General features: G+C 47.0%; 1 protein-coding gene across 1 annotated transcript in view; it reads left to right on the plus strand.

The window, feature by feature from the left end:
* The window catches only part of LOC139364915 (sterol regulatory element-binding protein cleavage-activating protein-like), a 39372-nt gene that overhangs the window by 11159 nt on the left and 13432 nt on the right, over positions 1-14781 (plus strand). The window contains exons 2-12 of the mRNA XM_071102143.1: positions 785-979; positions 4300-4420; positions 4662-4819; positions 4930-5150; positions 8052-8330; positions 11216-11342; positions 12146-12258; positions 12779-12873; positions 13037-13135; positions 13510-13722; positions 14201-14601. Coding sequence (XP_070958244.1) covers positions 858-979; positions 4300-4420; positions 4662-4819; positions 4930-5150; positions 8052-8330; positions 11216-11342; positions 12146-12258; positions 12779-12873; positions 13037-13135; positions 13510-13722; positions 14201-14601 — 1949 coding nt within the window. The 5' untranslated portion in view covers positions 785-857. The remainder of the gene's footprint in view (positions 1-784; positions 980-4299; positions 4421-4661; positions 4820-4929; positions 5151-8051; positions 8331-11215; positions 11343-12145; positions 12259-12778; positions 12874-13036; positions 13136-13509; positions 13723-14200; positions 14602-14781) is intronic.

The raw sequence follows: 14781 nt of genomic DNA on the forward strand, positions 1-14781 counted from the left end.
TGAGTTTGTCTGGGATAGTAACCAGACTAGCTAGATAGATGCTGTGGCAGGGCTGAGTTTGTCTGGGATAGTAACTAGACTAGCTAGATAGATGCTGTGGCAGGGCTGAGTTTGTCTGGGATAGTAACCAGACTAGCTAGATAGATGCTGTGGCAGGGCTGAGTTTGTCTGGGATAGTAACTAGACTAGCTAGATAGATGCTGTGGCAGGGCTGCATTTGTCTGAGGGTGGGGGGTAGAAGATACTGTGATGTAGCCTAGCCAATCTGGTAAGGTTGTCGCTAAATGGAGGTTGTACTTGGGACATACAGGTAAGACCAAATATCTTGTGGTGGTGTTAGGGATGGGAAATGTGGACGTGATATCTATGGTGTTTCTGATGGGACAGGGAGTTAATGAGGGCTTCTCTTTGGTTTCTGCAGTGTGTGACCATATATAGGTTTGAGGTGTTTTGTGTAATAAATTGGTAATAAGGCAGACTCGTCCAAAGCAACATGAACAGGCTACATTCAGCAGCAGCTGATTATGTGGTGAGTGCCGAGTATCCTCCAGGGTTGAGGTCAAGTCAAAATGAAGGCAGTCAATTCAGGAAGTAAACTGAAATTCCAGGTCAATAATTTAAAAAAGGGCACCTATGTTCTATGCTTTAATTCAAAGCTTTTTCCATTTTAATTTTCAATTCAAATCACTTCCTGAATTGACAGCATTCCATTTGAATTGACCCCAACCATGGTATCTCTGAGTTTGTGTTAACCCACACCTCTCGTCTCTGTGGTTCCCTATAGGTCCCTGGATGCACCACGGCACTCCGTCCTCGCTCGCCCTCCCGATGACCGGCAGCTGACCCCGCCCCCCAGGATGACGGTGAGAGAGCGGCTGCGAGAGAAGATCTCGACGGCATTTTACCGCCATGGGCTGCTTTGCGCTTCCTATCCGGTGCCCATCATCCTCTTCACCTCTGCCAGTATTCTCGCCTGCTGGTACGTCTGAGGAAGGGGAGTGTCTATGAGGGAAGTGGGTTCTGGGGATGGGCGTGTGCATCTTCAAGAGATTATATGTGAGAGTTCTTGTACTGGTTTCTCTGAACATGTTTTTGGCAGGTTTTGAAAGGATTGTATGTATTTTTTCTATCCACATGGGCAGATGTGAGATGGTAGGTCAGTAAAATAGAAGAGAAGCAGATGGATGAACATTTAAAAAAAGAGGTCAACAACAGAGGTGGGAGAAAAAGGAGCAGGCCCTGCAAAACCCAGTCAACTAAATGAAACGCCCATAGCCATACACATAAATCAACACTCGGAACAGAACACACACTTTTCCACCTCAGAGATCCACATTAGAGGTCAACGCCGTCACAGTTGAAAGGTCACAGATGAGAAGTCAGGACAGGATGGAACGAATACGGTACAGCATGGAACCGTGGAGGCAGCAGTGCAGTGCCAAAAGCACGGCTGGCTGACGGCTGCACTGAGTTCAGGGAATTAAAGGGGTGGAAGCAGAGTTAAAAAGAGAGACACAGCAGAGGGCTGTGAGAAAGTGACCCCTGGAGAATAGGCCTATCTGTGTGTTCCTGGCCCTCCATCTGCCTCCCAGGAGGTGGGGGCTCCTGCTGCAAAACAAAAGCCCTTTGTGGCAGTACAGTGACCTTAGAGAGAGGGAGAGGGAGAGGGGGTGTAGTGTCCTCAAAGAGAAATCTGTATCCCGTGGCCTGACAGGCTGCCAAAGAACCAGGATGAAAGAGTGTTCAAGCACTTAGATAGTGAGCAACACTGTCAGTCACGTCACTATTAAAAAAAACAAGCATTTCGCTACACCCGCAATAACATCTGCTAAATATGTGTATGTGACCAAAAATATTTTATTTATTGTACTATACTTTGGAACTATGCAAACTGCACCTTTTGATGTGGTGCAGGTCAGGGATACTGAGTCAGTATTGACAGTGTTTAGTGTATAGAACACCCATAAACGTTTCAGTGTGTTCAGTCCTCACCTGAAAATCAATTTCCCAATGCCCTGTTGGAATCTTTAGTTAATTATTCAAGAGGTTTGAAATGCTTTTGCTCGTCTATGGAAGTGGGCTTCAACTTCGAAGGCAACAGAGCAAGGCCTATACCCTTCACAGTGGGGTAGTCTCCTCACGAGGGGTAATAAGATTTTAAGAGATTTTAACTGGTTATAGTTGGCGTCCTCCAAATTTGTACCCACATTCATCCCTTTGCTACAGTATTGCCAGGCTGTCGGCATCATTTCCAGTCGTGGTAAAGTGTACCCAATGGCCTAACAGAGACAGACAAATCCAGCAGGGTCACTCTGGCTGTTTGTCTTAGCCTCAGTAGCCTCGTAGCTTTCCGTGAATTTTGGAGGCGCCCTTGAACTTAATGCACTTGTTGGTTTTCTTTGTTTTTTTCCCTCATTTAAAATGAGTTTGTTCACAGGGCAAATGGGCCCTAGAAAGTGGTCCTTTCTATGGGAATGGTTGAGTGAAGACGATGACAACCTGGGATGAAAGGTTGTAGTTACTTACTCTTGCATTAGGGTGGAATTAGTGAGCATTAGTAGACTCATGTTTTACAAACACACATTCATGAGTGGATATGGTATCGGCATACATATTAAGTGCTAAACCCCTTCAATCCTTTTCTCATTAAGTGTGTGTATGTGTGTGTGTTCGTTCCTGTGTCAGTGTGTGGGGCATGCAATTGTGCACGTGCGAGTGTATCGGTCTACTAAATCTTGTAAATCTCAGTGTGTTTCGTAAGAGCCAACCTCTTCCCAGGGAAACGGGTGGTCGGTGTCTAGTTAATGCTAAATCTGCCAACAAAGGACAGGGGAGGCAGTGGCACCGACTTCTTTTTTTCACTTACACAGACATTCACACACTTGCACACTCAGGGATGCTTATATACACATACATGTATTATTATACTGAACAACAATATAAACGCAACATGTAGTGTTGGTTTCATGTGCTAAAATATAATTCTCTCAAATTTGGTGCACACATTTGTTTACATCCCTGTTAGTGAGCATTTCGCCTTTGCCAAGATAATCCATCCACCTAACAGGTGTGGTATATCAAGAAGCTAATTGACCGCATGATCATTACACAGGTGCACCTTGTGCTGGGGACAATAAAAAGCCACTCTAAAATATGCAGGTTTGTCACACAACAAAATACCACAGATGTCTCAAGTTTTGAGGGAGCGTGCAATTAGCCTACACCTGTGGGATTGTCTGAGACCAGCCACCCGGACAGCTGATGAAACTGTGGGTTTGCACAACTAAAGAATTTCTGCACAAACTTTCAGAAACCGTCTCAGGGAACGTGCTCGTCGTCCTCACCAAGATCTTGACCTGACTGCAGTTCAGCATCGCAACCAATTTCAGTGGGCAAATGCTCACATTAGATAGCCATTGGCACGCTGGAGAAGTGTGCTCTTCACGGATTAATCCTGGTTTCAACTGTACCAGCAGATGGCGTCGTGTGGGCAAGTGGTTTGCTATTGTGAACAGAATTCCCCATGGTGGCAGTGGGGTTATGGTATAGGCAGGCATAAGCTACAGACTATGAACACAATCGCATTTTATCGATGGCGATTTGAATGCGCAGAGATGCCGTGACGAGATCCTGAGGCCCATTATCGTGCCATTCATCCGACGCAATCACCTAATTTTTCAGTATGATGATGCACAGACCCATGTCGCAAGGATCTCTACACAATTTCTGGAAGCTGAAAATGTCCCAGTTCTTCCATGACCTGCATACTCTCCAGATATGTCGCCCATTGAGCATGTTTGGGATGCTCTGGAACGATGTGTACGACAGCTTGTACCAGTTCCCGCCAATATCCAGCAACTTTGCAACAGCTTGATCAACTCTATGCTAAAGAGATGTCTTGCTACATGAGGCAAATAATGGCCACACCAGATACTGACTGGTTTTCTGATCCACGCCCCTACCGTCTCTTTTAAGGTATCTGTGACCAACAGATGCATATCTGTATTCCCAGTCATGTGAAATCCATAGATTAGGGCCTCATGAATTTTTTTCAATTGACTGATTTCCTTATTTGAACTGTAACTCAGTAAAATCTTTGAAATTGTTGCATGTTGCGTTTATTTTTGTTCAGTGTACGTTTAACTGTAAGGAAATTATCATTTTGGTAGAGGGTGTGTATTTTAGTGCTGGGATAATAATTCACAATACTCAAGCCTGTAACTAATATTCAGACCACACTGTCACTTATTCTCCACTCCCATGTTCTCCCAAGTCATTGCTCTCTCCCCCCTCTCTCAGCTACCCCCTGCTGCGGCTGCCTCTGCCGGGGACCGGGCCGGTGGAGTTCACCACACGGGTCCGAGATTATACCGTCCCTTCCCATGAGCCCCAGGGAGACCTCGGCGAGCGGCCTGACTGGGTAAGACTCACGGTCAAAAGATCACCCCACTTACAGTACCCACATGGCTTGACTGTTTACATGGTACATTTGTAATATCATGATCTTTAAAAAATAAACCTAACACCACTAAGTACCATTTGGTACCAGGTAGTTACCAATTGCATTGAGTGTTTGAAATACCAGCTGAAAAAGGGACTGTAAAATAACAAACTCATCCGATTCTCTGCCATGTTTTTCAAAACCCTCTATGTTCCTCCAGTATCGGGGTCCTCCGGTGGCCTACATCCAACAGGTCCTGGTGAAGGCAGCTGTGTCTCCCTGGGACAGTACGCTGGTCCCTGTGGACGTGTTCCGCTCCCCACTGAGCCGCGTATTCAGCCTGCTGGAGGAGATCCGCAACCATGTACACAACGACGGGTATGGGAAACTACACACGTACATCCAATGTCTCTCTCCCACCTCGAGCTTTCTCTACCGTTTTAAAATGCACCTTGACTTGACCGGACTTACCTTTCGTCTCTTTGCAGTTCTGGGGTCAGGAGCCTGGAGGCGCTCTGCCTGCAGGTGACGGACCTGTTGCCGGGGTTACGGCGTATGCAGACAGTGCTTCCGGAGCACGGTTGTCTGCTGGTCTCCCCCGGCAACTACTGGCAGAACCAGCGGGAGCTGTTTGACTCTGACCCCGACCTGCTGAAGACCGTCCACCAGCACGAACCCAAAGGACTGCACACCTCCGCCACACTGAGAGGTAGAGAGGGGAGGAAGGGATGGGAGGGGTGAGGTAAATGGAGGGCAGAGCAAAGGAATCATCCTTTTGTATCCCTTTGGCTAATGCTCATTGAGCCCCAACCAGAGCGTGTGAGCAGAGCCGCTCATCACTAATGGAGTGGTGCTTGCGCTCCATGTCGTTTCCACTAAAGACCCACGCCAAATTCGCTCCATTCATTAAAATCACAATTTAACCAACACCCATCTATTTTTGTGACTACCTGGATCTACAAATCAAATCAAATTGTTTTTGTCACATGCGCTGAATACAACAGATTACAGTGAAATGCTTACTTACAAGCCCTTAACCAACAATGCAGTTTTAAGAAAAATAAGTGTTGAAGTATTTTCTTGTGAAAAATAACAAATAATTAAAGGGCAACAATAAAATAACAGTAGCGAGGCTATATTTTACTTATTTGTATTTTATTTAACCTCTTTATTTAACTAGGCAAGTCAGTTAAGAACAAATTCTTATTTACAGTGTCGGCCTATATACAGGGCGTACCTGTACAGAGTCAATGTGCGGGGGCACAGGTTAGTCAAGGTAATTGGGGTAATATGTACATGTAGGTAGAGGTAAAGTGACTATGCATAGATAATAAACAGAGAGTAGGAGCAGCGTAAAGGTGGTAGTGGTGGTGGGTTCAAAGCAAAAAGTCTGGGTAGCCATTTGACTTGGGGGTAGAAGCTGTTAAGAAGCCTTTTGGACCAAGACTTGGCACTCCGGTACTGCTTGCCGTGAGGTAGCAGAGATAACAGTCTATGACTAGGGTGGCTGGAGTCTTTGGCAATTTTTAGGGCATTCCTCTGACACCGCCTGGTATAGAGGTCCTGGATGGCAGGAAGCTTGGCTTGGTGATGTACTGGACCATATGCACTACCCTCTGTAGTGCCTTGTGGTCGGAGGCCGAGCAGTTGCCATACCAGGCGGTGATGCAACCAGTCAGAATGCTCTCGATGGTGCAGCTGTATAACGTTTTGAGGATCTGAGGACCCATGACAGATCTTTTCAGTCTCCGAGGGGGAATAGGGGTTGTCGTGCCCTCTTCACGACTGTCTTGGTGTGTTTGGATCATGATAATTGGACATCAAGGAACTTGAATCGCTCAACCTGCTCCACTAGAGCCCCGTCGATTAAAATGGGGACGCGCTCTGCCCTCCTTTTCTTGTAGTTCACGATCATCTCCTTTGTCTTGATCACGTTGAGGGAGAGGTTGTTATCCTGGCACCACACTGCCAGGTCTCTGACCTCCTCCCTATAGGCTGTCTCATCGTTGTCGGTGATCAGGCCTACATCTGTCGTCTGCAAACTTATTGATGGTGTTGGAGTCGTGCCTGGTCATGCAGTCATGGGTGAACAGGGAGTACAGGAGGGGACTGAGCACGCATCCCTGAGGGGCCCTCGTGTTGATGATCAGCGTGGATCAGATGTGTTGTTACCTACCCTCACCACCTGGGGGCGGCCTGTCAGGAAGTCCAGGATCCAGTTGCAGAGGGAGGTGTTTAGTCCCAGGCTCCTTAGCTTAGTGATGAGCTTTGGGGGCACTATGGTGTCCCAATTGTTTTTTAAGTATTGAAACCAAACCATATGGATTTGACTGAAAGCTGTTTGAATAAACATATGAAGATGAATGTAAGAAGTGAACATCATTCCAAATAGGCTACATGTCATATTAAACCGCATATAAACACTCTAAACAGGTCAGGAGCCAGACATGGAGCCTAAGAAGGAACTAATTATTTAGGCTATTATTTCAATTATTTCAAGGCTGCAGCCTACAAAGAAATACATTGTGAAGGATTTGTGAATGCAACCCCAGGCTGGTAGGAACATAGTGCTCAGCATTTAAACAACATTTAGTTGTATTAAATCATTGTAGTCTATAAATTTGGCATTTAGGCTGTGACTGTCTACAGTACCTTTTAATAAATGTTTTGAATACACGCCAGTCTGTGGCTTCAGGCTCATGCGATGGTGCCTGGAGAGCGAGCCAGCAGCGGAGAATATCCTCTCCACACTTGCAGAGGAACTGGGGAAGCTAAACACCCTTTTGGCCACTCTTGCCAGGCTGAGCTGAGATGTAGAGTTGTTTTAAAAATGTTCTATAGGTAGGCCTAAAGGTTTTTAGGCAAATTAACCCAATCAAAACAGAAAGCTCCTAGAAAGTGGGAATGTACCAGGCCTATTGGGCCAAAATATTTATGGCCTAATTTATCTCTATTATGGGATCAGATTTTTTTTGTTTATAAATACTTTGCTACAATGACACAGTTAGTTATTTACAAACCTTGTTCCTTTCTTTTAGCATGTGGACGTAGTATACGGTCATACTTTCGGGATACGTATCTTTTCAGATTCCACAATGATTCTCTAGTTGTAGACACTACATCAACAAACTCCTTCTCTTGCTCTTGGTCCTCATCTTTGTAAGTCAACTTGATTTTGCACCTGTGTGTTTTATCAGTTTCTTTATAAAAAAATATTTAGTGAACTCCGTGGCTGTAGCTAAAGCATGGGGCTATAGCAGCACACAAGTAGACTACAAATGCATGCTGGGATGGACATGCCCTGAGCTCCTGAAGTGAGCGCTACTTTTTTGAAGTGAAATTAGAGCGGGCAAGATGGCTGACGCTCCAGCCTTTTGGGAATCTCGCTCCGTGCTCCAGTCAAATTGGGCACGCTCCTCACTGCTCACATACTCTGGCCCCAACTAATGTCAGGCAGACTGGTAATGCTGTTATTGTTCAATGCTAAGTGTGTGTGTGTGTGTGTGTGTGTGTGTGTGTGTGTGTGTGTGTGTGTGTGTGTGTGTGTGTGTGTGTGTGTGTGTGTGTGTGTGTGTGTGTGTGTGTGTGTGTGTGTGTGTGTGTGTGTTAGACCTGCTGTTTGGCGTCCCGGTGAAACACACAGGGGTGAGTCTGTACAGCAGGAAGAGGGTGGTCACCTACACCATCACCATGGTCCTGGGCAGCTACGACGCCAGGTTCCTGTCTAGCCTGCGGGCGCGTCTCCGCCAGCTGCACCCCTCGGTGAACTGCAGCCTACGCGAGGACCACATGGTGCACGTGCACTTCAAGGAGGAGATAGGCATGGCCGAGCTCATCCCCCTGGTCACCACCTACATCATACTTTTCGCCTACATCTACTTCTCCACACGTAAGTCTCTGACTGGAGTCTGGGCGCCACGGGGGCATCTCAATAGTCTAAAGAGCTTCCCTTCATCTGCACTGATCTGAAAGAGTTGGCTTAGTTTCATTTAGTTAAAGATGCATCCTTCTTTCCATCCATTTTTCCTTGAAGTAATGTGTCCCATTACTAAAGCCGGGGGGGGGGGCGGGGGAATTGGTTTCAAAAGAAATGCTGAAGTCGGATGTCTTGCTTTGTGGGCGTCTCGTTTTCACTGGGATATTGTTCCCAGGTGCCCAGTCAAGGCCACAGAGCCAAGGTCCAGATTAGTGTGTGTGTGTGTGTGTGTGTGTGTGTGTGTGACTGAGTCCTAGCCAAGGCTGTTCCTGTCTCGTCCAGGGATAATCTCCTACACAGGAACACTGTAGTCCACCATAATAATCTACCATGATAAGACTCACCAATGTGTGCCAAAACCAACAATATGCTGGCATGCACACACATACACACACATGCAAAATGTACTGTGCACAAACCTCATTTCAACTAAAAGCTGCATAAACTGAAGTGTGTGTGTTGTAGTGTGGGTGTTAGACAGAGTCCTATGCTAACTCTTTCCTCTCAGTGTATGTAGACTGTCTATGCTAACTCTTTCCTCCCAGTGTGTGTAGCCTCTGTCTATGCTAACTCTTTCCTCCCAATGTATGTAGCCTCTGTCTATGCTAACTCTTTCCTCCCAGTGTGTGTAGCCTCTGTCTATGTTAACTCTTTCCTCCCAGTGTGTGTAGCCTCTGTCTATGCTAACTCTTCCTCCCAGTGTGTGTAGCCTCTGTCTATGTTAACTCTTTCCTCCCAGTGTGTGTAGACTCTGTCTATGCTAACTCTTTCCTCCCAGTGTGTGTAGACTCTGTCTATGCTAACTCTTTCCTCCCAGTGTGTGTAGACTCTGTCTATGCTAACTCTTTCCTCCCAGTGTGTGTAGCCTCTGTCTATGTTAACTCTTTCCTCCCAGTGTGTGTAGACTCTGTCTATGCTAACTCTTTCCTCCCAATGTATGTAGCCTCTGTCTATGCTAACTCTTTCCTCCCAGTGTGTGTAGCCTCTGTCTATGCTAACTCTTTCCTCCCAGTGTGTGTAGCCTCTGTCTATGCTAACTCTTTCCTCCCAGTGTGTGTAGACTCTGTCTATGCTAACTCTTTCCTCCCAGTGTGTTTAGCCTCTGTCTATGTTAACTCTTTCCTCCCAGTGTGTGTAGACTCTATGTTAACTCTTTCCTCCCAGTGTGTGTAGACTCTGTCTATGCTAACTCTTTCCTCCCAGTGTGTGTAGACTCTGTCTTATGTTAACTCTTTCCTCCCAGTGTATGTAGACTCTGTCTATGTTAACTATTTCCTTCCAGTGTGGGTAAACTATGTCTATGTTAACTCTTTCCTCCCAGTGTGTGTAGACTCTGTCTATGCTAACTCTTTCCTCCCAGTGTGGGTAAACTCTGTCTATGCTAACTCTTTCCTCCCAGTGTGTGTAGACTCTGTCTATGCTAACTCTTTCCTCCCAGTGTGTGTAGACTCTGTCTATGTTAACTCTTTCCTCCCAGTGTGTGTAGACTCTGTCTATGTTAACTCTTTCCTCCCAGTGTGTGTAGACTCTATGCTAACTCTTTCCTCTCAGTGTATGTAGACTGTCTATGCTAACTCTTTCCTCCCAGTGTGTGTAGCCTCTGTCTATGCTAACTCTTTCCTCCCAATGTATGTAGCCTCTGTCTATGCTAACTCTTTCCTCCCAGTGTGTGTAGCCTCTGTCTATGTTAACTCTTTCCTCCCAGTGTGTGTAGCCTCTGTCTATGCTAACTCTTCCTCCCAGTGTGTGTAGCCTCTGTCTATGTTAACTCTTTCCTCCCAGTGTGTGTAGACTCTGTCTATGCTAACTCTTTCCTCCCAGTGTGTGTAGACTCTGTCTATGCTAACTCTTTCCTCCCAGTGTGTGTAGACTCTGTCTATGCTAACTCTTTCCTCCCAGTGTATGTAGACTCTGTCTATGTTAACTATTTCCTTCCAGTGTGGGTAAACTATGTCTATGCTAACTCTTTCCTCCCAGTGTGTGTAGACTCTGTCTATGCTAACTCTTTCCTCCCAGTGTGTGTAGCCTCTGTCTATGCTAACTCTTTCCTCCCAGTGTGTGTAGAGTCTGTCTATGTTAACTATTTCATCCCAGTGTGTGTAGCCTCTGTCTATGTTAACTCTTTCCTCCCAGTGTGTGTAGCCTCTGTCTATGCTAACTCTTTCCTCCCAGTGTGTGTAGAGTCTGTCTATGTTAACTCTTTCCTCCCAGTGTGTGTAGCCTCTGTCTATGCTAACTCTTTCCTCCCAGTGTGTGTAGTCTGTCTATGTTAACTCTTTCCTCCCAGTGTGTGTAGACTCTGTCTATGCTAACTCTTTCCTCCCAGTGTGTGTAGCCTCTGTCTATGTTAACTCTTTCCTCCCAGTGTGTGTAGACTCTATGTTAACTCTTTCCTCCCAGTGTATGTAGACTCTGTCTATGTTAACTCTTTCCTCCCAGTGTGTGTAGACTCTGTCTATGCTAACTCTTTCCTCCCAGTGTGTGTAGACTCTGTCTATGCTAACTCTTTCCTTCCAGTGTGTGTAGACTCTGTCTATGCTAACTCTTTCCTCCCAGTGTGTGTAGACTCTGTCTATGCTAACTCTTTCCTCCCAGTGTGTGTAGCCTCTGTCTATGTTAAGTCTTTCTTTCCAGTGTGTGTAGCCTCTGTCTATGCTGACTCTTTCCTCCCAGTGTGTGTAGCCTCTGTCTATGCTAACTCTTTCCTTCCAGTGTGTGTAGACTCTGTCTATGCTAACGCTTTCCTCCCAGTGTGTGTAAACTCTGTCTATGCTAACTCTACTTCTTCCTCTCTCCAGGTAAGATTGACATGGTGAAGTCAAAATGGGGCTTGGCGCTGGCTGCCGTGGTAACAGTGCTCAGCTCTCTGCTTATGTCTGTGGGGCTCTGCACCCTGTTCGGCCTGACGCCCACACTCAATGGAGGGTAAGAAACACACACACACACACACACACACACACACACACACACACACACACACACACACACACACACACACACACACTCTACATATATCCTAAAAGCCCCTGACCCTCTCCTGCTCATTGATCTGTATGGACTACTGTGGGACTGCAGACATTAATGTACAGTGAGGGCCAAGGGCAACAGATGTGGACTCAAAGGGGAGGAGGGATTCTTAAGAGGGCGGGGATAGATGTTGATGTGGCGTACCTGGCCAATCACACCCAGCTTATTGGAATGTAGAGGATGGCGTGACCATCTCACACCATCCAAATCTCACCAACCATCAATCAAGATTCCAGGGTCCACACGCACACAGACCTACATACCCACAGTCGTGCATATTGACACAATGGTCACATAATAAAACCTGTTGAAGTAATAACACGTGTGTTTGGTCTTTATCTTCTGTGGCGTAGTTTTGTTACATACTGACCTCCAACCCTTATCTTCACGTGTAACGATAGTATATCTCTGGTTTACTGTCTGTCAAACCTTGACTGTCTTCAATCGTCCCTTTTCTCTTTCATCATCTGTACTCTTGTCTACTAAATATCCCGTTTTCTATTTTTAACCTGTTTTTTATTTGTGCGACAATTTGACGACAATCAAATTGAGAAACCTGACCTCTCTCCCACCCTAACATCCAAACTTGCATCTATCACCTGATCCACGAATAAGCGCTCTGAGAGCACTGGTTACTCAAATTAGATTATGAAGTATTATTCACAACAGCCTTGTAATCATGTTGTCTCTCTCTCTGTCAGTGAGATCTTCCCATATCTGGTGGTGGTGATAGGGCTGGAGAACGTCCTGGTTCTCACCAAGTCTGTGGTGTCCACCCCTGTTGACCTGGAGGTCAAACTACGCATCGCTCAGGGTAAGAGTGTGTGTGGGCTGGTTCTTCTATCCTTGTGGGGACCTACAATCCCCAAAAGTCCCCACGAGGATGGTAAAAGCAAGCGACACCTTGTGACGGGCCGGGTGCATGCACGCTGACTTCGGTCGCCAGCTGTTCGCCGTGTCCTCCAACACATTGGTGCGGCTAGCTTCCGAGTTAAACTAGCAGTGTGTCAAGAAGCAGTGCGGATTGGCAGGGTCGTGTTTCGGGGGACGCATGGCTCTCGACCTTCGCCTCTCCCGAGTCCGTACGGGAGTTGTAGCGATGAGACAAGACTTTAACTACCAATTGGATATCACAAAATTGTGGAGAAAAAGGGGTAAAAAAGTACCATGAAAAACTAATTTGTGTAAGGAGTTATGGTTTAGGGTTATGGTAAGTTTTAGGGATAGGGAAAATAGGATTTGATTTTAGGTCCCCACGAGGATATAAGAACAAAATGTGTGTGTGCGTGAAATCCAAGCATTTGTTAATGTGGTATTGTGTTGTCCCTCTCCAGGCCTTAGTAATGAGAGCTGGTCTATCATGAAGAACATGGCCACAGAGCTGTGCATCATCCTCATAGGATATTTCACCCTGGTGCCCGCTATCCAGGTAACACACACACACCAATCTATCACACACTGGCGTATGAACACAGGTACACGCACACTTTCATTCACATAGACAGAGTAGATCGTACTGCCACACAACATGCACACACACACTTCTACTGTGCATGTTATGAGTGGCCTGATGTTTATTTCTGTGTTTCCAGGAGTTCTGTCTGTTTGCTGTGGTGGGGCTGGTGTCTGACTTCTTCCTTCAGATGTTTTTCTTCACCACAGTTCTTTCCATTGACATCCGACGCATGGAGGTGAACACACACACACACACACTGTCAACAGTGCTTTCCTTAGTCATTTACAGCATGGAGGTGAGGTCATAGACACACACACACACACACACACACACACACACACACACACACACACACACACATTTGCCATGTGATGGCGAGGTCTCTTGATCCATGAGTCATTTCCTCAGTCTATAGAGCTCAGTAAACTATTGACAGTCTCTCTTTATCCACCTTTGTTCCTCTTATCCACCTTGTTCCTCTGTTACAGTCATAGATGCATGCATACTCTAACACTAATCCATACACATGTACCATACACATGTACTCTCATACATGTTACACTCTCCCACATACCCGCGCAGCCTAAAACTGTCCTCTCACACACACAGTTGGCCGATCTGAACCGCCGTCTACCGGCCGAGGCGGGGATGCCCCCTCCCAAACCGGGCCCCCTGCGCCCTCGGGAGGCGCCTCCTCCCCCACGGCCCTCGCCCTACACCATCACCCTGCAGACGCCCGCCTTCAGGAACCTGCGTCTGCCCAAGAGGCTCCGTGTGGTCTACTTCCTGGCCCGCACACGTCTGGCCCAGCGCTTCATCATGGTGAGACTGGCTAGAGGCACTTCCTGAAAAGACAGTTTAAGTTAGGGTTGCACGATTATTTTGCTAAATGCACAGGCTTTTCAGAAATTAGGTTTGGAAGATTCCTGATTTTTTTCCTGCTTATTCCCATCTGATTCCGGGAATCTTCCCAACTGGATTTTCTGGGAATTTGGGGAAAGTTACCGTAATCCTCCGACCCCAGTTTCACATAGTCCAGTGTTAACAAATGCTTCTGTGAAAGGAGGGTGAGTTAGCACTGGGCTAAGAACATGCAGTGTGAAAAAGCCTTGAGGGTGACTGTCTCAAGGCCTTTTCACAGAGAGTCTGCCTGTTGGGCCGTCGTGTCTGCGTGTGTTACCTTCTGTCTCGCCTGTCAGTATTTGTCTGTCTCTGTATGACTGTGTGAACGTTTACAGTACTTCCTTGAAGTAGTTCTCTGTATGCATTGACATGTCCCTCTATCCCTGTATTATTGTAGGTGGGTACAGTGATCTGGATTGGCATCCTGGCCTACACGGACCCCGCTGGCCTCCGTACCTACCTGGCAGCCCAGGTGTCTGAACAGAGCCCCCTGGGGGAGGGCGGGGCCAGGGGTCTGCCCCCCCACCTGGGAGGAGCCTCGGTCTTCCCTGGACCAGGAGGGGACCCCGCCAGCACCCTCAGTGTCCTACCTGCCCCCGCTGAACCCACCCCACTTCCAGAGAACCAGTCCCAGGGTCACCACGGGGCCCCCAGGGAAGGAGTACCCCACCAGGCCCAGGCCCCACCCCTGGTGCCCCAGATCAGCTGGGGGGCGGAGGATGAGGAGGGCTGGAGGAGGCTGTCTTTCAGACACTGGCCCTCGCTCTTCAGCTACTATAATATTACTCTGGCCAAGAGGTAGGTCAGGGGAGTTGGAATGAGTTACTGTGTGTGTTTATTGGGTGTGAGTGCACGCGTATGTGCATAGTGTTTGTGCCACTGTTGACCCTACTTACCATGCTTTTGGGTTATGGAAGGGAAGAAAGGTCGAATTCATTGATTAATGTAGGAAATGTCATTTTGTTACCTTTCTGTCCC

This window comes from Oncorhynchus clarkii, chromosome 2 (assembly GCF_045791955.1).
Source record: "Oncorhynchus clarkii lewisi isolate Uvic-CL-2024 chromosome 2, UVic_Ocla_1.0, whole genome shotgun sequence".
NCBI lineage: Eukaryota > Metazoa > Chordata > Actinopteri > Salmoniformes > Salmonidae > Oncorhynchus > Oncorhynchus clarkii.